Source organism: Cucurbita moschata, unplaced genomic scaffold (assembly GCF_002738365.1).
Source record: "Cucurbita moschata cultivar Rifu unplaced genomic scaffold, Cmos_1.0 Cmo_Scf00027, whole genome shotgun sequence".
Classification (NCBI taxonomy): Eukaryota; Viridiplantae; Streptophyta; class Magnoliopsida; order Cucurbitales; family Cucurbitaceae; genus Cucurbita; species Cucurbita moschata.
Window position 1 is genome coordinate 1,306,857 of NW_019268543.1, and position 22,605 is coordinate 1,329,461.

Consider the following 22,605-nt stretch of genomic DNA (forward strand, 5'->3'; position numbering starts at 1 on the left):
CGATAATTCTAGAAAGAATTAGGGTTTGAGAATCGTTCAAACCATGATCTAATTTTGGTGCCCGAGTAAAAAAAAAGCACATGAATAGACCAATACTACATCTGGATGAGAGTGATCTTAAATGTACGACAGTAAGAAAGACTTAAAAGAATTAAAAATTACTACCTATATTAGTAAGGTGTACGCTCATCTATGAAACGTGTAAGTGAGAATAAAATAAGCTAAAATGACTCATGTTAGTTTATGAAGACAGTCTTCACTTTTAGTAGTTTGAGATTAGGTATGTAATATAATCATGTGGCACGGGATGCAGGAATTGTCTAACTTAGATTCTAAATGTTAGGCATCGAGCGTTATACTAACTAATCGAGGTTCAGTGTAATGAATTATTTTCATAAATCTCTTTTGATGAGCATATTTCTTTTAAGATATGCTTTAGAGAATATGGGAACTTAGGAAAAAAGCATATTATTATTAGTTTGACAGAATATATTATCTGTTATAACAAAATCATGTTATGAGACGACTTTAGAGCATAAATTATGTACCTTAATTAAAATCTCTATATATATATATATATATATATATGGGATCCACGTGGCAGATTCTTAGTGTAACAACCCATTCCTAATCCCACTCGTATATGACTATTATAATTTTTTAAAAAAGAAAATAATAATAATTATTACCATTATAATTATTTTTGTCTTTTAACTTTTATAGAAAAATAGTATTATCTGGACCGACTAGCAAAAAGACAAAAGTAGCCCGCTAGTTTGGGTAGATGTGCCAACTCATGCCAGGTCCACGTGGCGGTTGGAGACAAAAGAGCTACCAGTGCAGGCCGCAGGGTGGTTACTATTATTATTTTTTTTACCTCTCTCTCTCCTGAGACACGTGGGATGCCTTTTTTTTTTTTATCATTATTTTTTTTAACATTTACCATTTTTAAATAGATTAAAATATCATTTTTGTATGTATTATTTAATCAATTTTAATAAAAATATAAAATATGAGATATGCTAAAATTACCCACTTAGTTTAAACCAATAAATGTAACACCCAGTCTTAACGGATACCCATTATAGGTAGTTGTCAGCCTTACGGTTAAGAGGTTTGTATATGCCTTTTCAACCAGTGTGTGATCTCACAATCTATATGCCTTCGAGAGTCTAGTGTCCTTGCTGACACATCACCTGGTGTTTAGCTCTAATATCATTTATAACCTCTCAAACCGACCGTTAGCAAATATTGTTTGCTTTAACTCGTTACGTATAGTTGTCAGGCTAAATATTTTGAAACTTTAAATAATGTTTCATTGTGTCCGGTATAATTTTTAAAACTTTAAAATAAGCTTATAAACATTATTAACAAGTGGTTTATTTATTTTTTTTTATAAACATTATATAATTTTCACCGTAAGATTAAGGTAAAAAGTGCAAAAACCATTTGAATTTAATGAAATTAAAAATTTTCAATAAAAATGCATACACAATGCCGTTGGACTAAAGCTAAAAGTAGGAATACCAAATGACCAATGAAAATAAATGAAATTGATTTTAAAATTGAGCAACTAAAATAAACCAAACAAAAATAATATTTATTTATTTATCATCTTATTTGGGGAAAGGGGGAATTTCTCGCGATTTTCTCGACGTATATCTCGGGATATTGCTTTTCTTTTTATTTATTTATTTATTTATTTATTTATTATTTTGAAGCCACAATTTCTTTTTTCTTTCCCCCAAACGGTTTGAAAAGTTAAACAGCATCTGTTTGAGATGAGAGAATGCGAAGCGGAGAGATCTGACAGCTTCTTCTCGTCTTCTCTGAATTTCTTCTGATCGTTGAGGTCGACGGAGCAGTTCCCATGGCGGAATTCAACTGAAGAACCGAGCTAGATTTAAGGAATGCTTTAAGATCCGTGTCTCTTGTTACAGCATCTCTACTTTTCTCTTTTCTTCTCTCTCTCTCGTTACAATTTCCAAGACCGCACCATTATAGGCTGTTTTGTCCTCTGCACAGAGAGAGTGAGAGAGAGAGAGAGAGAGATTCGGATAAGCTTAACATGGGGAGGCCTCGCTCATGCTTTCAAATAATCACATGTGGTAGCGATTCAAAGGACAAAGATGAGATCGATGTACTTGAGGTAAGTATTTGTTTCGGTTTGATTTCATCGACTTTCCCCCTTTTCCTATTCGATGCATGAGTGTTGTTTCATTTGAGCTTGATTTGCATCTCATGCCGACTTGATTTTCTGGTTGTGAAGAACATTGAATTGTTTCAGTTTTGGCAATGCAATCGATTAGCTAGAAGATTGAATGGCATTGAATGGATCGGTTCTGGTTGTGTTTAATTTTGGACATGAGAATGAGTTGAAGTTATGCTTGTGCGTTGTTAATTCTTTGTAAAATGAGTTTTCTGATCTGGTTGAGATTGCTTTGGAAAATAAGAATATGACTCTTGGATTCTACTGTTTAAAGAATTCTGGTGAATTTATTGGTATTGTTGCACTTGCATCTAGGAATCAATTTACTGCATCTATGTACTTCCATTTCGACGTGTATCTTCTGTCTGTTACAGTAGTTTGTTGTATTTAATTCTATTTACAGAGTAAGGATTCGAAAGACAAACGAGCCTGGAGTTTTCGTAAGAAATCTTCCCAGCATCGTGTGCTCAACAACACTGTAATCGCAGAAACTCCTGCTGCCGAGAAGGAGAATCTTGAAACTACTACCTTCGACTTCCAATCATCACCTAGCTCCACTGTTCCTGAGAAACCCACTGTAATACACTTCACTAATGAGGAGACCCAAGTGCCTAACGTTGAGAATCCTAAAGGATCTGATAAGGTGGATGATGCATCCGAAATTGAAAGTAAGGTTGATAGTGAGGTTGAGGAGGCTATTGTTGTTGTCATCCAGGCTGGTGTCAGGGGGCTCTTGGTACTCTCAATTTCAGAAGTTCTTTAGCCTGAGATTCTTATCGGTTGTTTAATGAAGTTCTAACATCTCCATCCATGACATGTTGGCAGGCACAGAGGGAGCTGCTTAAACTCAAGAATGTGATAAAGGTGCAAGCTGCTGTTCGTGGGTTCTTGGTAAGGAGACATGCTGTGGGAACACTTCGCTGTGCTCAAGCCATTGTCAAAATGCAAGCTATTGTACGTGCTCGTCGTGCTCGTCTCTCTCCTGAGGGATCGGCTCCAGATGAGCTGGATAAGAAGAATGAGAAGGAAAATCCTGGTTCAAAAATCATGGTAATTCTTCTGGTTTTCAAATCATGTCATCTTGAGAAACTGGACCCACCTTGGCAAGATTTAGATGTAATTTTGGTTGTTCATTGTTTTTATTTGGCGTTCTGTTTCTGCCATTTAACTTTTCACAAGATAGTATTTTGATTTACTTCATTATGCATTCCTAGATAATTTTTCTTGCCTTGTTTTAACAATATCGTTTATATTGCAGGTGAAGGGAGGGAGAACAAAATCCAATTTGAGATATATTTCAATTGAAAAGCTACTTAGCAATAATTTTGCCCGGCAGGTATTTTGATAATGTTAGATGTTTTGATTCCTTGTTTGGCCACTATGCGGTGTGCTAATCTTATCCGTCAATTTTGTACTTGAAGTTGTTGGAATCAACACCAAGGAACAACCCAATCAAAATCAAGTGTGATCCTTCCAAAAACGACTCTGCTTGGAAATGGTTGGAGCGCTGGATGGCTGTTTCATCATCGGATGTCTTGGAGCCGAAGGAAGAAGAAGTAGTCCCTGATCAATTGGAAAAAGAAACCGAGGAGCTGAAGAAAGAAGAATCAGACACTGAGCTAACGAAAGGAGAAATCGAGGAGTCTCATGCTGAGGATCGAATTGACTCAAAAGCTTTGTCTGAAACAGAAGATTTGAACTCCAGCACCATTAAATCAGTTTCACCATCTGAAAGTGAAGATTTAATGACTTATGACGCCGATAACTTACAATCTCAGACCAGCTGCTCTCCATCTTCATTAGTAAAAGATAATCTGGAGCAGCCTCTTCCAGAGACTGCTAGAACAGCTGAAGCTAAAGAGATATCAACTAAGGTTAGTTCTGTTCAAGATCAGAATATTCAGATGGATGATGTAGGTTTACAAACAGAGTCGAATCCTCTGAAAAGATTAGCCCCCGAGCAACTGGAGAATGAGGGTAAGAAATTTGTGCTTGGATTAAGGAAGGTGAACAATCCATCATTTATCAATGCCCAGGAAAAATTTGAACAGCTGAGTTCGCCATCATATTCAACTGGAACAATTAGATCAATGTATCAAGATGATGGAATTGAACCTCATTCTGAAACAGTATCATCTACAACAGATACTTTACCGAGAACGACGGAGTCATGTGCAGATGAAAATATTGTCCTTCCGGCATCTAGGATAGTTCAAGTTGGTGTCTCTGAATGTGGCACCGAGCTCTCTATTTCTTCCACCCTTGATTCACCTGATATATCCGAAGCAGGAGTGGCAGATCCACATTCAGACGATGTTTCAAAGAAAAGAGTCCAAGATCCTAGCAGTGATCTAATCACGGAAGTTGAAGTCAAGGGTTCTATTACTCCAATGCAAAAGGGTATCCAACTTCTTGTGGATCAACCAGAAGAAGTTAATGAATCTAATGGCCATTCCATCACTTCAGTTGCTGTTGTAGACTCTGCACCAGAAGTTAGTGAACCAAAGCTAGAGAGAAGTTCATCAGATCAACAGAGAGAAAAGGAGGCTGATACGGGTCATGATCATCAAACATATAGATCATCTCCAGAAGCTTCTCCAAGAAGCCATTTAAATGTTCCAGAATCTCAAGGAACACCGTCTAGTCAGGTATCAATAAAGGCTAAACGGGGTAAAACTGATAAGAACCAAAAGCAAAAGTCTCCATCAGCAGGAAAGAAATCACCATCCAGTTTAAATTGCAATTCTGGCACGAGGAGTAGTACAGATAATTCTTACAAAGATCAGAAGACTGGGAAGAGAAGAAACTCATTTGATTCAGCACGACCGGAAAATGTTGAAAAGGAATTAAAAGAGAGCATTAGTAGTAACTCTCTTCCTCACTTCATGCAAGCCACACAATCTGCTAGAGCCAAGGCCTCAACCAACTCCCCAAGATCAAGTCCGGATGTTCAAGATGGAGAATTATACATCAAGAAAAGGCATTCCTTACCTGCTGATGGCCGGCAAGGATCTCCACGCATTCAGCAGTCAACATCTCGAACCCAGCAGGGAGTGAAGGGAAATGGTACGCATTCCTCTCAATTTAACTTCTTTTAAGTGATGGTACGCATACTTCTTAAAGTGGGGGTGAGGGGTGTGAGATATTCATTTGGCTCATTTTGAAAATGATCGTGGGTTTATAAGTAACGAATACATCTTCATTGGTACGAGGCCTTTGGAGAAACCCAAAGCAAAACCATGAAAGCTTATGCTCAAAGTGGACAATACCATACCATTGTCGAGATCTGTGATTCCTAACATGGTATTAGAGGCATGCCCTAAACTTAGCCATGTCAATAGAAATCCTCAAATGTCGAACAAAGAATTGTGAACCTCGAAGGTGTAGTAAAAAATGACTGTACTTTGTTTGAGGAACTCTAGAGAGGGAGTCGAGCCTCGAGTAAGGGGATGCTGTTCCAGGGCTCCATTGGCCTTAGTGGAGGCTCTATGTTGTAATTTGTTTGAGGGGAGGGAGTTCCACGTTGGCTAATTTAGGGAATGATCATGGGTTTTTAAGTAAGGAATACATCTTCATTCGTATGAGGTCTTTTGGGGAAGCCCAAAGCAAATACAATGAGAGCTTATGCTTTAAAGTGGACAATATCATACCATTGTAGAGATCTGTGATTCCTAACACCTCGTCGGTTGGGGAGGAGAACGAAACATTTTTATAAAGGTGTGGAAACCTCTTCCTAGCCGACACGTTTTAAAAACTTTGAGGGGAAGCCCGAAAGAGAGAGCCCAAAGAGGACAGACAATATATGCTAGCAGTGGGCTTGAGATGTTACAAGGGTGTTAGTGATTTACCATGTCTCTTAAAATTTATTAATCTCTAAAGTTACCATCGTATATCATCATATGAATTATTTCGAAACGTCACATCTCCTTTCCTGAATCCTACTTTCAGAGAAAATGTGGCGAAGGTAAGCAGGCAACCACATGGTGGTAACCAGCTTGAGGAGACAACTTGACCTCAATGCGTGCAGCAGCTAATTTCTGATCTACATTTTCATGAGCTTAGTTAATGAAGCCAGGAGGTGTGGATCTGCTCAGGAAAGATGTGTAAATTGCCATTTCTATCTACTAATTGTTTGTTTGTTTGTTATCTCTCCATTTCCCCCTTCCCCCTTCAAAAATTTTCCATCACCTGTTAGTAATTTACAAGTTTGTGGTCATTGTGTGCGTCATATTTGCGTCATATTTGCGTCATATTTACTAGATTCGTTACAAATGGTTTTGCTTGTGTTTGTGTTTGAGCTAGCTACAGTGTGATGAAGAGATTCAAGGGATATGTATTCTTTTTTCCCCAGCTTTTTTTTATCTTTATAAACAGAATATAATTGAGCCCTTTCTTATTTCTATTCCCTATGTACCTTTAATGTTCTGAAGTTGGGTCACAACACTTATGTTTATTTGTTAGAGGAAAAGCCCAAATAGAATAATATATGCTAGAGGTTGATTATGGGTTCTAACTTTTTACTTCATTATTTTGGTCGAAAACAACAATTAGTCTATTTACTTTCAATTTTCTATAAAAGAAAAAAAAAATGTTAAATTTGTAATGATTTAGTTTTTATTGTAAAAATTAGTGTTAAACAAAGTATTCCTTGTGAGTGTGTGTAAATCTCTCCTAGTAAACGTGTTTTAAAATCGTGAGACTGACAGCGATATGTAACGGGCCAAAGCAGACAATATCTACTAGCAGTGGGCTTTGGTTGTTACAAATGATATCGGAGCCAGACATCGAGTGGCGTGCCAACGAGTATGATAGTCTCCAAAGGGAGTGGATTGTGAGATCCCACTCGATTAGAGAGGGAAACGAGACATCGAGTGGCGTGCCAACGAGTATGCTAGTCTCAAAGGGAATGAATTGTGAGATCCCACTCGATTAGAGAGGGAAACGAAATTCCTTACTGTGGTAGATTTTGACGGTTACAAATGGTATCAGAGTCAGACACCAAACAGTATGCCAGCGAGTACGCTGGCCTCCAAAGGGTGGATTGTGGGATCCAAAGCAAAATTCCTTATAAACATATGGAGACCTCCCTCTAACATGTTTTAAAATCTTGAGGTTGACATAATTTTTTACATAAGTAAATCAATAAATTAATCGGGATTTTGTGTGTTTAAATAATAAAGATAATATTAAAATTTGATTAAATTTTTTAGGATATGGATTAATTTGATTGGAATTAACGTGAACTAAAATTGTTAAAAATTATGGATAAAAAAAAATATTTTTTATCAAACCCAATGCATTGCATCTCAGGTAGAGTAAATTTTGGTAGAAGCCAAAATAAACACCAATGTACTTGAAATAAGGAAACGAAGCCAAAAGGAAATGATGAGGCGGTAGCCGGGAAGCCTGAACCAGAGGATCTAGGGTTTTCTTCGATCTCTCTGTCTTGTTTATGTTACATGCAAATCTAGATCAGCCTTCTGCAATTCCACCTTGCACAATTTGTTGACACGTTTCGATTTAGGAACGATAACATAATCTTCTTTAAAAGTTTGAAAAACGGAGCCCGGATTCGACGAGATAGCAGTCGGGCTTTCATTCTCATCGGGACAAATTCCGACTCTTAACCGTGAAACATTTGAAGAGATAGCAGTTTGAGTACCTCTAAATATGCGAGGATTGCACAAAGGAAAAAGGGTTTCATGGGCGTCAGATCTTAATCTCCGTCAGGTAATAACTACGTTTCCTCTGATTTAATTTGACGTATTTAGGGCTTAATTTCATTGAACCGAGAACAATTTTGCGAACTAGTCATCTGCCGCCTCGATTTTGGGATTTTTTTTCCCCTCCTCATCGTTCTAATTAGTGTAGTTTTAGTCTAAATTTCATTTCTACCTAGAAACATTTGTGTTTTAAACCTTTGCTTCATTATCATGCTTTACTTACTGCTTATCTCCGTGAAGAACACAATTTGAGTCTCATGGCTCAATTCTGGTTTAGCCACTAATATCAAGTATCCTGGGAATAGAGAAGTAAATGGAAAATTTTCTGTATCACAATTTTTTGTGTCTAAATTCAAATCAATCGCATAATGAAAATGAATGGATTGATAACATAGACCCAATTGTTTACAAGTTTTATTTCACGAAGGCTTATGCCCACAAGATCACTTCGAGGCAGGGTATAGCATTTAAGTTCACCAGAGGTCTTGCCTCCGTTTGAACAAACCGTCTTTGCACCTCATACAATAGCTTGAAGATTCATATCAATCTGCTTGAAGAAATAAATCTCTACATTTTGTAACTGTGATGGTGATGTTGAGAATACCCATTAGAATCTTTAATTAAGAAAGTAACAATTTATGGAGTTAAGAATCTTTTTAGGTGAAATACACTTTTGACTTTTATTTGGTCCTAGTCCTAAGTTTAAAATAGTGACATTTTAGTTCCTAACTTCTAGGATAGAGTTTTAAAAGGTTCTCGACTTTTAGTTAAGTCGATTAACGGAAAGAACGATTTTAACTAAATTATTCCAATGTTTTTTTAGTTTAGGTGACATATCTATCTGTTCCTTCTCCCTCTGCCTACCATTCTTAGATACTAAGGGGATATTAGTTATTAGCCAGAGAATTTGCCAGTAGGATGTGGTTCTACCTGGACGAAGTGGGAGAGGAGTAAGGAAGGCAATGGTTTGAGTTCTTGGGGCTTGAGTTTACTTGGAGGAGGGTTCCAAGTTCCTCCAACTGTTTAGGTGTCTATTTGTATTTTCTAGTTCATTATCACTTTAATTCTCTAATATCTCAGTTCTTGTATTTCTATCTATAATCAAATGTTGTGCTACTGTTAAATTCCCAAAATTCTATAAGAACGATAAAATATTACGTTCATTTAGTATTTCCTTTTGCTTCACACTGAAATATTTTAAGTTTGTTTATATATAAAAAATAATGTAACCCTGACATATCATAGGATTATAGTGCAATGTTGTTTTAAGTTATATGTATATATATTTAGCTTAAAAATACACACATTATGATAACATCGTGTAGATTTTATATAAATTGTTGATATTAGAAACTAAAAGTTTTATGACTATTATTTTTTTTTTATACGCTTACAAGTAGTAAGCGAGTATGTTCATCCAAACATATGTTTTATAACATATTTTTTGAAGAGTAGCTTGTACCTCTATGATTCGAACCTCATATTTCTAGGAGTTTTTGTAATTATCATAGTGCAATGTTGTTTTAAGTTATATGTATGTATATTTAGCTTAGAAATACACACATTATGATAACATCGTGTAGATTTTATATAAATTGTTGATATTAGAAACTAAAAGTTTTATGATTGTATATTTTTTTTTTATACGCTTACAAGTAGTAAGCGAATATGTTCGTCCAAACATATGTTTTATAACATATTTTTTGAAGAGTAGCTTGTACCTCTATGACTCGAACCTCATGCTTCTAGGAGTTTTTGTAATTATCAATCTGTCCTTGTTCTTTCGGATGAATTTTTTTCTCTCTCTCGTTTTTGGTAGTAGGTAGTTTAGGTTCTAATTTGGCTCCTTTTATTTGAATATCTTTTATATGCTCTTACGCTAACAGGAAACAAATGCATCGTTCGTTTGCAGGTTAGGCTGTTCTTGTCTGAGGACTGTCCTTCCCAAGTGGGATTGGGTGCCCAAGATCACCTTCAAGCAAAGGCATCGTGGCTCTTGCATTCTACTGGATCAGGTTCTGATGACACTTTGCCTCCTGGATTTGAAGTAGCTCATTCAGAGAATCAGTCGCAGATTAAGCTCTCACAGATCCCTGTTAATCAATGGAGATGTCCGCCTAAGGTAAGTAGTGATTTCATTTTCAATTTATGTTGAACAACTAGAACTATAGCTCTGCAAGTTTAACATGAAATTCATGCTTTTTGTCCCATGGCAGTTTTTTTTCTTCTTTTCCTTTTAATGTTTATTCCCGTAGTTTGTGCTGAATTTGACGTGGCAAGTGGTTGTTGGTGAAGAAAGCCGAGAGGTAGTTGTTGAAAATCAGAGAGAGATGAGAGTTCTTGAAGCGGTTTATCCTCGGCCATCTGCAATTCCTCCTAAGTTGATTACTTCCTTTGCACCTTATAGTTCTGTTTTGGCATTGGTTTGTTTGTTATTCTTTATACTGAAAATCCGTTTGGTTTGCATCCCTACAGCCCGTCCGTAGTAGCTGATTCAGAACGTGCCAATGTAGATGACAGTCGAACACCTCTGATTCCCATTACTCCTGTTGAAGATGAAGATGCAACAACCGAGACCTCGTCTGATTACGCAAGCCCCGCCTCTGTCCTTAATACGAGTGCACAGCCCTCCCCATTTACTCCTGCTGGTAGATCTACATCTCAACATGTTTTACTAAATGCGATGTCTTCTACTTCTAGTGTGAGTTCTATGGCTGGAATGGATCTTGGCAACAAACATGATGTAGTAGCTGCTGCATCCGCGGCACTCGGTGCACTTGTGAAGAGCAATGAGATAGGTAACTCGATCGACCGCGAATTACTTGTTAATATTCTCAACAATCCAAAAATGATCGAGCAGCTGGTTGTGGATTCTGGTGTCGTCACAAGCACTCAAAAGCCAATATCATCTCCTGACCCACAGCTTGTACATATGCCTATGTCCGAAACCAATGCCACCATTACGCCTCCTTTTTTCTCTCAACCAAATGGAGGGAGTGTAGCACCTGTCCCCAACGCACACCCTTCCTCAAGGGGTGTACCAGTTTCTTCTTCCCTGCCCTCCAATGGAGCCCCAATGAAGGACTTGAATTACTATAAAAGTTTGATTCAGCAACATGGAGGGGAGAGACAGGACGATCCCCCTCGGCAGCAGCAATTCCCGAACCGTCACAACCAACACTTGGGTACAAACCAAGAGTTCTTACAGAACCAGCCATCAAGAGAAGCAAAGTTCAAGATAATGAAACCCTGCATATATTTTAACAGCCCGAGAGGATGTCGACATGGAGCTAATTGTGCGTATCAGCACGACCCCGTGTTCCAGCAGAGAAGTAGTAGCGTGCCAGAAATGCCTACTAGCGCCAAAAGAACAAAGGTCGATAGAGAAATCAGCAGTTAAAAAGTAGAGTACCGTTACGTATCTCGGTCAATGCGTCCTTTCCTAGTTGTGAATGCTATATGCCCAAGGTTTCATCTCTTTAGCTGGAAAGTTCTTTAATTGTTATGTTTCTATCTGTGTCTGCACGAGATAACCATGGTGATGAGGCCAGGGATTCTCTTTGCCACAATTGATTTAGTAATTTTTAGCATGAAAACAGAATGTCCGTTTGATGATGAATTTGTTGAGATGATAGGCTTTTTGAAGTTTATGGTTAGTAGGATTGTTAGATGATGTTAGATTGCTCGAGAGGGCAACTATCATATATTCAATATCACTCTCGTTTAGTTGTAATCTTGATTTATCTATGCACGATTCATTTCTCACATAACTTGTACTTTATAACGAATGGGAATGTTTTCTTAATTTCAAGCTTAAAACTCGTTATTTTCATTTAACAAAATTTATTTACCGACACCCAAATTTTATTTTTCGAAGTTTCAGACTATCGTTCAAAAGTACGAACATGTAAGCTATCGTTTAACTTTACGGAAGCCATAGCAGCAGATGAGGTACTACATCCTCCTTCTGACCCTTGCAACCATGTGGTCCTGTATCACGAGCCCCCCCTCCTGCATCGTGGTTCGATGTAAGAGCTTCGATTAGCAGAAGAAGTGGTTAAGCTGGGCCCAATTTTGTGCCCCAGAGTGGGTGCAAAGAGCAGGCCTAACTTGTCCAAAACGACACGTCGCCTTACCTTAATGCTCACATTGGGTCGTCGTGTCGTACCATTGGCTAAGGTACGTCCGTAAAGTCCTTCGAAATGGGTTGGGGGCCCTTTATTTACTTTCCTCTAAATCCTATTTAATTTAATTTACTACTCCATTATTTGTCTTTTGGAGAAAATAAGGTTGAGACATCCAACGGTAAAATATTATTTCAAACATATCCTAAAATTAACTTATTATATAAAAATCAAAATTTTAAAATATTGAGAAATTATACAAACTGACGGCGTAGGAAATAGTACGTGCATGGGGATGGGAATAGCCTAGCTGGCAAAGTCCACACTTCCAACTCGGATCCGACCTGTCGTTCGGCAATAAAATTTATATTTAATTATATAAGAAAGTCACCGCCCTTTGTGTGAGGGGCAGGGGCATATATGACTTTCTACCCTTCCCGCGTCTTGTTAACAATTCATCTCCTTCACAGGACACGCCTTTCTTTTTTACCACTGTGACCAAATTGTCCTTCCATTTCAATCATTCTATTTTCTGTTTTTTTTTTAATGGAGATTTATTAATGTAGAAGCACATGCTACAGTAATTTCTGCAGGAAGCATATGCAGCGTGGAAGAGTATAGATATTCACACTGCCCTCGTTACCTCATGTCGTTTGCCCCCACACTTTGTAGAGGTGGGGTGTTCGTGGATTGAGTAGAGACATTTTCTACACCAAATCCCATTATTCGAGTCGTAAATTTTTCAGCTCAAACAATTTTTATTAAATAATAAACTTAATCTAACTTAACCCATCCATAAATTTCTTAGATTGAGTTGGTTCGAGTTGTTTGTCATTTATTTAAATTTTTTATTTTAATAAAAATAAATATTTGCCAATAAAATATCTCTTTATTTATTTTTAAACATTTAATTAAGATTTATAATTCAATTTTAATATATATTTAAGGATTATTGGAGAATAAACAATAAAAAAAAATTGATTATAAAATTAAACAATTATATATATATATATATATGCCCAAAATGTAATTTTTAAAATTAATTGTTTATTTCAACTCAATCTAACTTTTTTATTTATTTAAACTTAATTTACCCTAAATGGTTGGATAAATCTCTATCTTTTTTAGTTTTTTTTTAAAAGAGTTTATTAATGATATTATTATTATTATTATTTCTAATGGACCAATGTGTTTCAAATCATTATAATTATTATTGTTGAAAATTATGAGCTTGTTTATTATATTCAATATGAAATACAATTTAGTCAAATAAGCTTTTGAGGAACAAAAAAGAAAGAATAATTAGTCAAATAAGAATTTGACACGTAGACAAATCCGAACGAGATCGTACTTAGGTTTGAATGTGACTACGTGGTCAAATGCTGACAAGGCATTCATACTAAATATTAGCAACTTAAAAATATTATATTTAAAAATTGAAAAATAGAATTCTATATGTTATTTATTTATTTATTATTATTATGATTATTATTATTTTAAATGCCCACATCGGATCGAAGGGAGCAATCACCAAACTTGACCGATCACGTATTAAGTAAAAATAATCTTTCTCCATAGAACGAAATCTCTAAACTAAGCTTCAGATTTGGTCGTTCAATGTATCAAATATATTAAAGATTTATAATTAAAAATTAAAAATTGAGTTTTTTTTTTTTTTTTTTAATTTGATGAAATTTATTGTAAACTTAAAAATTCAAATATTCATTACAATTTTAAAATTTTAAATTTGATGAATATAATTAACACTTTTATGTAGGGAAGAGAGAGAAAGATAACACGCTTACTTGTTTTTAATAAAATATAGAAAGTCAAATTATCCATGAGAGTGAGCACCGGTGGGACCATACTGCCGGCACGTGCTTCTTGGAACCTTCAATTTTCACTTTGGTTTTTTCTTTTCATTCTAATTATTTATATTTCATGCCAGCTGGATACCATAAACAAAAAATTAAAATTAAATTTTGAAATAATCATTAAAAAAAAAAACCTACTCCTTTATTATTATAACCTAAGATTATGTATTTTCATGTCAATGTCACACTATTAACCAATTTTCTTATATATCTATATTTATTACATCTATACTAATAATATTCGACATTATAAATATAATAAAAAATAATATTTGCGTTCATATTAACGTTTGGATAAGTCCCATCCATCTACATGTTCATACGGTTATGAAACGACTATTATGAATGACATTATGTATCAGTCATTAGACACGTCTACTCGATAGAAACATTCCAATATCCCACTAAGCCAGTTCAATTCAACTTACGTATGATGACATTTACGTACCAAATCGACTCCTTTGATTCCAAATAAAACGCTCGACTCGGTTTAATTTATTTCAACTCAATATAAGCTCGTACCCTAAACCCTAAAAAAAAACTACACAAAAACCATCTTTTGGCTCAATAATCTATTTTCATTGCTCTTTTTACGGTCGAGTTTTTGACTTTAGCTTAAAAGTCAACATGAACGTAAACTTTTATTTGGGTAGATAATTACCTAACGAAGGAAATGATTACCAATTTTTTTAAATTAAAAACAAAAAGAGATCAATATTGTGTTCATATTATCACTTTGATGATATTAATGATATCAAAGAACATAGTCTATATACATTTATAAGTTAAATACGATCACACTTGTAACATAAAGTGGAAACAACTTCCAAAGGATTTAAAGAAAGGGTTGACTTCAAAAAAAAACATAAGCATTTGTCAACATCGTTTACATCAAAAGAATTAACATTTCCTATAATTTTCGAATTTACATTAATTAATTTGAATATTTGATTCATGAATGTAAAAAACACCCCCGAAGCAAAGATAATGGAAGGATTCATTAAAGACATCGTTGTGGATAATGTTTTGGTTTGTAGCCATGAGAAAGGAACAGTCATTTTCGTGTGTCTTATATATATATATATATATTTATTTATTTATTTATTTATTGCAAAACCCTAAAATAGTGAATTATATTAAAAAATATCATATTTTCACGAAATATTAGGATTATTATTATTTTTGTCCTTTATATATATATATATATAATGAATGAATTTACATTTTAAAATTTCCATTAATGTCACTATCCATTAATCAAAGCTTATTCAAAATCTCTATTATTATTTCTAATTACAACATCCTCCCTTTTTTTTAATGAAAAATAAAATTAAAACAAAATGGACCTATAAACTAATAATTAAATAAGAATAATAATTAACTCTCATGAAAAATAAAATTAAAAAAAAAATAGTTGGGACCCAAATAATTAAAGATTTTTTTGGGAGTTATTTCACATTGGTCCTTAACTTTTATCTAATTTTTGTTTTTGAGTCTATTAATGTTTTGAATTTTGCATTTCAACCTCAAAATTTTATGGAATTTACAAATAGTCCTTATATGGATATGAGACATATGACACATGTAGATCGATGAATATAATTACATCACATGTTTTTTCAATAAATTAGGCCTAACATTTATTTTGTAGGGACCAAACATAGAATTTAGTAAGGTTTTGGAGTATTTTACATATTAAAATAAAAATATAAGATTGAAATTGAAACATTTTAGACCCCCAATTATTCATTTATTAAAATAAAAAATATTGAAATAATAACAAATTTTCTTTAAAAAAAATCTAAATTTTAGATAACATGTAATTCACATAATACAAAAATTTAACCAATCCGATCATATATTATAATCACAAACCATTTTAATAATAATGTATGGAATAATTTATATAAAATTTTTACAAAATTGGAATCTATATGATTAAAATAATGAATATACGGTTGTAACATTAATAATAAAATAATAAAAGAATGAAAAGGAATACGTGTTGGAAGCTATGATAATATAAAATAAATAATTAATTTTTTTTTTAAAAGGAAAAAGTGGGTCCCACCATCGTACACATATGGCCTGTCCTTTGCTTCCTCCTCCACAACCCCACATGATTTTGTTACCTCCGAGTCTTCTCCCCCATAAATATCGAACCCCATTTCCCCAAACCCTTCACTCATTCCATTTCATTTATCCATGGCGGTGGTGAAGCAAATTATGAAGCGTTGCTCAGGTTTGAGGAGCAATAAGAACAAGAACAATCAGCTGCAATGCGGCGGCGTTGGCGGCGGCGGCGGCGGTGCCGGTGCCGGTGCAGGGGAGATTCCGGTGGATGTGCCGAAGGGGCATTTTGTGGTGTATGTGAGTGAGAATAGGAGCCGCTACATCGTGCCGCTCACGGTCTTGACGTCGCCTGAGTTTCAAATTCTTCTCCAATTGGCTGAGGAGGAGTTTGGGTTCAGTCACCATATGGGCCTTACTATCCCTTGCGAGGAACAGGTCTTTCAGTCCCTTACTTCCATGCTCCGATAAACCCGAGTTGAATCGAACTAAATTGAATCGAATCTAACAGTCATCGAGGTATTTAGCGTTATAGATACCCAAATCTCTCTCTCTCTCTCCCTCTCGAGTAGCTGTTTCCAGTTACTAATACACACCGAAACTGTACTCGAGAAATTATTCGAAGAGATCAGAAGAATGTAGCTGACGATTTTAATTCCGAGAGATTTTAGCTAGAATTCTCTCAAACATACGGTACAAAATTTGTCTTTTTTTTTTTTTTTCTTATTTCATAAATTATAATGAAGTTTTTTTTTTTTGTTCTCTTAGTTTATATCAATTTCTTTTTTAGTTTAAAAATTTGGGAATTGATTTGGTCTTGGTTGGTCCTTTTTCATAAACGACCAAAAAGATTAGCTTTGTTTGGCAACAATATTATACTAAAATAATAAAATTTGAGTATAATAGTACAGTTAATGTAATCATTTTATTTTTATATCAGATATGTTTGTTAAATTTTTTTATTCGAACATCAAAATATTTAATAAATTATATATAATTAGAATTGGAATATGGAATTAAATAAATAATAAGAACAAAAAATGCAAAGAAGATTATGATTAATGCATATAATTAAGGGGAAATAATTGGATTAGGTTTAAGTGAAGTGAAGAAGGAGAAGCTAGAATATAATAAAAATAAAAATTTTAAAAATATTTATTTAAAACATCCGTACGATCTACACAGAGTGGCTCACGCGCTTCACCAGTTGTCTATGTCCTCTCTCTCTCTTCATTTAGATTGGAGACAATAAAGCTGACAATGATAATACTTAGATTAATATATTTCTCTAACAAAAATAGTTTATTTTTTGAGCTAGTAAAAAAAATAAATTTAACTTTTAATTTTTTGTCATTTATTTTAAAAAATATTTCATTATAATACATTTTTAGTATGTATAAATATTTTTAAATACTTGATTTTTAAACTCATATATTTCTATTTAAAATTATTTTTAAAACGCAAAAAATTAACATATAAATTAAAAATAGATCGTAGTGATATATGATTTTATAGGGGTAATGTATAAATATAGCTAGTTTAGCTATATTATTTTTTTTTTGTCACAAACGTGCATTGAGTGAAATTAGAAAAAGTGTTCGATAGAAAGTACTTTAAGAAAGTGACTAAATATTTATTTTATTTAAATATTTCACGTCATAAAAAGAGCTCAAATTTATCATTAGTCGATTTAAAAGATTGAAATATGACGTGAATTGAATTAAATATAAATATTTAAATAAACGAGGATAAAAATTTGATGTGCCCAAAATTAAAAGGTGGTTACAATGTCAAATTAAGGTGTAATTAATCACTTGAAATTAATTAATTGTGTCTTGCGTGTGGGGCTGCCCAAACATCCCCTTCTTAAATTAAACTGACCCACGTTATTTAGGGCACTATATGAACCCTACCCTATCCCTAATTTTAGCTCTATTTTTTTTATTGGAAAGATTTCTAATTCTTTGCAAGGAATGTTTTGTTTTTATTGTCAGTGAAAATGAGATCTCATAATTCACCCTCTTTGGGGGCCCAACATTCTTATTGGCACACCGCCCGGTGTCGGACTCTTATACCATTTGTAACCGTTCAAGCCCACGTACAGATAAGTTTTCCCTTATGAGCTTTCTCTCGAGCTTTTGATATCTGTAAAAAGTTTTCACACCCTTATAAATAATGTTTTGTTCTTCTCTCCAACAAAGGTAGAATCTTGTTATCATTGACGGTTGACGATCGGTGCCGATTATAAAATTAATTTTTAAAAATTATACACGATTATTCATCAAAATATAATCTCCCCCAATTAAAAAAATTCAAGTGAAATTAAAATTTATCTTATTGTATTTTTTTTTATTATTAATTGACTTTATTTGTCTTGAAAATATGGTCTTATTATTAATATAATAAATTCTATCAAAATTAAAAATTAAGGGCATAGAATATATGAGAAAATTGCACGTTTTCAAATTCCAAAAAAAAAAATAATAATTAATTAATTTGAATACGAAAATTAAATTCTTCAAATGGGCCCATTAGTGCGGGATTGGTTCGGCCCAAAACAGACAATATTTCAATGGTCCAACCGCCCTTCCTCAGAAATAAACCGCCCAAATTTTCAACCTAACATTTAATTTTTTAAATTTCTTTTTATTGACAAAATTAAATGAATTGAATATTCAGGTTATCTGTTCCCTCACCGACTGGATTTTCCATTATCCAAAACGTTTGAACTCATAATTTTGTCCACCCACCAAAATAAATAAATAAAAAAAATGAAACTCTAATTAATTTATAATTAAATTTTAAGTCGAATTTTACAATTAATTTCTTTTTAATTATATAAAAATAAAATAGAGATATTAAATTAAATAAATAAAATCTAATTTGGAAAAATAGTTCGAGATTTGGGTCAAAAATATAGTTGTCGGGTACGTTAAAAAAATGAGTAATTTTACCAAACTCCTTTTTAAATCCATCATTTTGTTGGGCCGATGAATACTGCAACTAACGGGCCTAAGCATACGGCCCATTTACTCAATGGGTTTCTTGGCCCATTATGTTAGCCCACTTTGCGTGGGTATTCAGGATGGCCCAATATAGATACTTATATTGTTATTATAGTTTATGTGGATAATAAAAATTATAAAAATAAAGCGGTTCATATACGAATCAACCATATACTTTGGGTCTAGAATTTCAGGAAGGTGTGTACCATATTTAATCGAACTAGATTCGGTTTGGTTCGGCGAGTGTAGGTGAGACCATTGAAATGGAGTTTCAAGCCTAATGAATTTCGAGCAGGCCTAGTCACCCAAAACTCATGGATTTCCTTTAGGTTGGTCTTACAACCCTAGTCTATTTTGGGTCTGATTTCATCGGTAAGAAGAGAATTCAAAAAATTAGAAAATTCGAGGTTTTTTTTTTTTTTTTTTTTTTTTTTTTAAGTTTAACATGGAAGTAGATATTCAAACTTAACATGATAACTTGGTCGGTTAAAGTTATACACTTTAGACTAAATTATGAACCACCTAATGTATTCGAGAGTATGAATGACATAGGCTTTTCTTATTTCGGGTAGGTTTGGGTGTGAAATAGATAAGGTTTAAAAGCTTCACGTCAGCCATGAAATTCTTGTGTACAACTAAGATGTGAATATTAAACTTTATATTTTGGATATGAAAATGTAGTTGAGATTGGCATTTCATGGGCCATGTACGACACACATCCAAACAAAGATTGGTGTTGACTTCAGCATATTAATTTAATTATAAACTAATTTCAAGCACATCCCATCCCATTTTTTATATTCCAAAATCTAAACAAAATAATTATATATATATATATATATATATATATATATATATATATATATATATATATAAAAAAAAGATTCTTTCAACTCGATTTCATATTTTTATAAATTTTATTGGATCCATAAATCAGACACGAGAGGCCAAGGAAAAGAACACATAAAAAGGGAACTTTTCCTCGCTCCAACCATTTATCATTTTGGCTTAAGGATATGTGTACACAAAGAATTTGCCTCCTAACTCGGGTTATTAATGCAGTGAATAGATCTGTCATTTCTTGAGACCCGAAAGTTTCACTATTTTTTTTTGTCTCCGTATATTTTTTAAAAGGTTCTCAATGAAAAATAAAAAAGGTAAAAATATTAATTATAGTTATTTAATGTGCGGCAAAAACTAATATTAATTATAATTTGCATAAAATAAAATTTAGATATAATAAAGAAAATTTGAAAGATAATGTAATTGAATAATATAGTCACAAGAGGGATCTGAACTAATCATTAATTTATGAAACTTAGATATTGAAATTAATAATTTGGATTACGTAGCTTGTTTTGGCATTATTATTATTATTATTTTAAAAAATCAACTTGAATGTTCCCCAGTGCCAACCCATACCTCCAAAAATGCAAACATGTTCTACGTGATCATATTTAATATCATATATTATATAGTTTTGATATTAATTATTCCGATTCAAGAATCAAATCTTTTGCAATTTGTTACTTTTTATCATTTTTACACATATATTTAGGTTACAATTAAACTAATTAAGACAATCATTAAACATTTCATTAATTCCAAATAAAATAGTAATTTGGGCATAATTTTGATAAATAAGGTATTTATTATTGTTATTTTGATAGTCAATAATTTGATTAAATTAGGAAAAGAAAAATCATTTTCTAAAAAAAAATAAGGAAAAAAAAAATGTAAGAGTAATAGAATAAAACGACGACCAATAGAAACCAGAATATAATCTACGATAAAATAGGCTAAAATCCCGCAAGAATCTATTTGCCCACAACTTCTTGGAGTCTTTGCCCATAAAAAAATGTTTTTAAAAATTTAAAATTAAAAATTAATTAGGGATTTGATCACGACAACATTTCATCAAAATTTTAAAAAATAATAAATAAAGTTTTTAGACTTTTAGTTGACTGTGGAATGTGACGATCTAATATATTCGATTTGCACGATTCACACCGTTGGATAAGTGGAATTTTGGCCGTTGATATGGATGACTTTCTAACAAACATACAAATATTATATGATATTCATTATTTTATATACAATAATTTCAAAAGCTATAAATAATTGTTTTTTTCTAATCTTGTGAACCTTTAAATTTTGTGCCTAAAGATATTCTCACTCCTTAAATTAAATCAAATCTAAAATTTTTTATGGTAATGTGTTAAGATCTAATTAAAATCTTGTATCGTTTTTTTTTACAGTGAACTAGCAATTGCAAGCTAGTCAGGTAAAAAATCAAATTTTACGGACAATTCTAACGTATGGTCAAGCCTCGAGCCACGTTTCGAGAGAAATTGTTTTAAAAAATGTGGATGAGTCAAGTCACTGGCATGCTATGGACAATACGTTCTAGACAAACATGACCATGATACTTAGCTCCTTAAAAATAATATTTTATTAATTTTTCATTTTAAAAGTTCAAAAAAATAAAATTTAATTATAATTTTAGGCTTAAACTTTGTTTTTAAAATTTTAATTTATATATTTTAGATTATTGAACTTCAATTCTATATCTAATAATTATTTAAAAATTAAAAATTAAATAGATGCAATAAATTTGGTATATAATAAATGTATGAATTTATAATGTTTTCCAAGAAGCTTTTACGTGGGCCAAATTGAGGAATTTTGAAGCATAAGGGAACCTCTGGAGGAGAGGCCACGTGGGGGCTGTATGGAGCGTACGGCGTCGTTTTCTTCCTCAATTCTTCTTGAAAACTCTTTGAAAAGGATTGCCTTTGACCTGTTTATGAGGTGCCTTTCTTGGAACCTTCCCTTCAAATTGTTTTTGCTATATAATTTATATGTTAGACTTACTAATATTTTATCATTTTATATATTTTATTAAAAAATTAAAAAGTTATAAATTAATTTCAATTTCATTTGTTTTAAATGTACATAACAATAAATTAATAATTAAATTAAAATAATATTTGGGTGGCTGGTTCAATTTTAATTTTTATAATTTTAATCATATTATTATCATTGAACTAATTTCAATAAAAATTAATTAAAATCGCACTAAATTTTAAAATTAATTAAAGGAATTTGAAGAATATTTTTTTTTTTAATTTTCAAAATCGCACTAAATAATCATTAGATAATAAATAACCAATGATTGCCACTCTTTCTCAAAATGCAATAATAAAGAAAATTAATTAAAATAAAAAGTTGATTTCACAAAAATTTGGAAATAGAGACCCGTGACCTAAAATTATAAATCGAATTATTTAAATATTATTTAATTATCCACTTTCTCTTCACTATATACGGCTAAAGTACGATATGACAAGAATAAAAGCTAATTTGTATGAATTAATAATGTAGGTGTGAATAGCAAATATTTGATGTAATCTAATGTATTAAACTCCCCCACGCATAACGCTCTTAATTATTTGTTTTATTATATAGTTTGCTTCATATATTATTTGCTAGGTTCATTCACAATAGGCAAGAAAATAATAATTATTATAAACTATAAATACGATATATCACGAAACGAGAAATAGAGGAGAATTTGAGTGGTGGGCCTTGAAACTCGTC

General features: G+C 32.9%; 3 protein-coding genes across 3 annotated transcripts; all 3 read left to right on the forward strand.

Annotated features, from left to right (window-relative positions):
• The first annotated feature begins 1,736 nt into the window (after window positions 1-1,736).
• On the forward strand, window positions 1,737-6,611 carry LOC111462467 (protein IQ-DOMAIN 32-like). Its single transcript, XM_023106050.1, has 6 exons — window positions 1,737-2,149; window positions 2,613-2,945; window positions 3,035-3,259; window positions 3,468-3,545; window positions 3,631-5,275; window positions 6,158-6,611. The coding sequence occupies exons 1-6, from the start codon at window positions 2,069-2,071 to the stop codon at window positions 6,175-6,177; spliced, it is 2,382 nt and encodes a 793-aa protein (XP_022961818.1). The 5' UTR covers window positions 1,737-2,068; the 3' UTR covers window positions 6,178-6,611.
• Window positions 6,612-7,525: 914 nt separating this feature from the next.
• LOC111462672 (zinc finger CCCH domain-containing protein 6-like) lies at window positions 7,526-11,665 on the forward strand. The gene is made up of 4 exons (XM_023106356.1): window positions 7,526-7,939; window positions 9,845-10,054; window positions 10,188-10,312; window positions 10,408-11,665. The coding sequence occupies exons 1-4, from the start codon at window positions 7,880-7,882 to the stop codon at window positions 11,330-11,332; spliced, it is 1,320 nt and encodes a 439-aa protein (XP_022962124.1). The 5' UTR covers window positions 7,526-7,879; the 3' UTR covers window positions 11,333-11,665.
• A 4,468-nt stretch (window positions 11,666-16,133) lies between these two features.
• On the forward strand, window positions 16,134-16,689 carry LOC111462673 (auxin-responsive protein SAUR50-like). The gene has a single exon (XM_023106357.1). The coding sequence runs from the start codon at window positions 16,136-16,138 to the stop codon at window positions 16,469-16,471; it is 336 nt and encodes a 111-aa protein (XP_022962125.1). The 5' UTR covers window positions 16,134-16,135; the 3' UTR covers window positions 16,472-16,689.
• Window positions 16,690-22,605: the final 5,916 nt, after the last annotated feature.

Bases quoted from the DNA above. Each gene is read 5' to 3' on its own strand.
- LOC111462467 (XM_023106050.1), top strand. From the start codon at position 2,069: ATGGGGAGGCCTCGCTCATGCTTTCAAATAATCACATGTGGTAGCGAT. The intron at 2,150-2,612 runs GTAAGTATTTGT...TTCTATTTACAG, and splicing joins ATGAGATCGATGTACTTGAG to AGTAAGGATTCGAAAGACAA. The intron at 5,276-6,157 runs GTACGCATTCCT...TCCTACTTTCAG, and splicing joins GCAGGGAGTGAAGGGAAATG to AGAAAATGTGGCGAAGGTAA.
- LOC111462672 (XM_023106356.1), top strand. From the start codon at position 7,880: ATGCGAGGATTGCACAAAGGAAAAAGGGTTTCATGGGCGTCAGATCTT. The intron at 10,055-10,187 runs GTAAGTAGTGAT...TTATTCCCGTAG, and splicing joins AATGGAGATGTCCGCCTAAG to TTTGTGCTGAATTTGACGTG. The intron at 10,313-10,407 runs GTTGATTACTTC...GCATCCCTACAG, and splicing joins CCATCTGCAATTCCTCCTAA to CCCGTCCGTAGTAGCTGATT.
- LOC111462673 (XM_023106357.1), top strand. From the start codon at position 16,136: ATGGCGGTGGTGAAGCAAATTATGAAGCGTTGCTCAGGTTTGAGGAGC.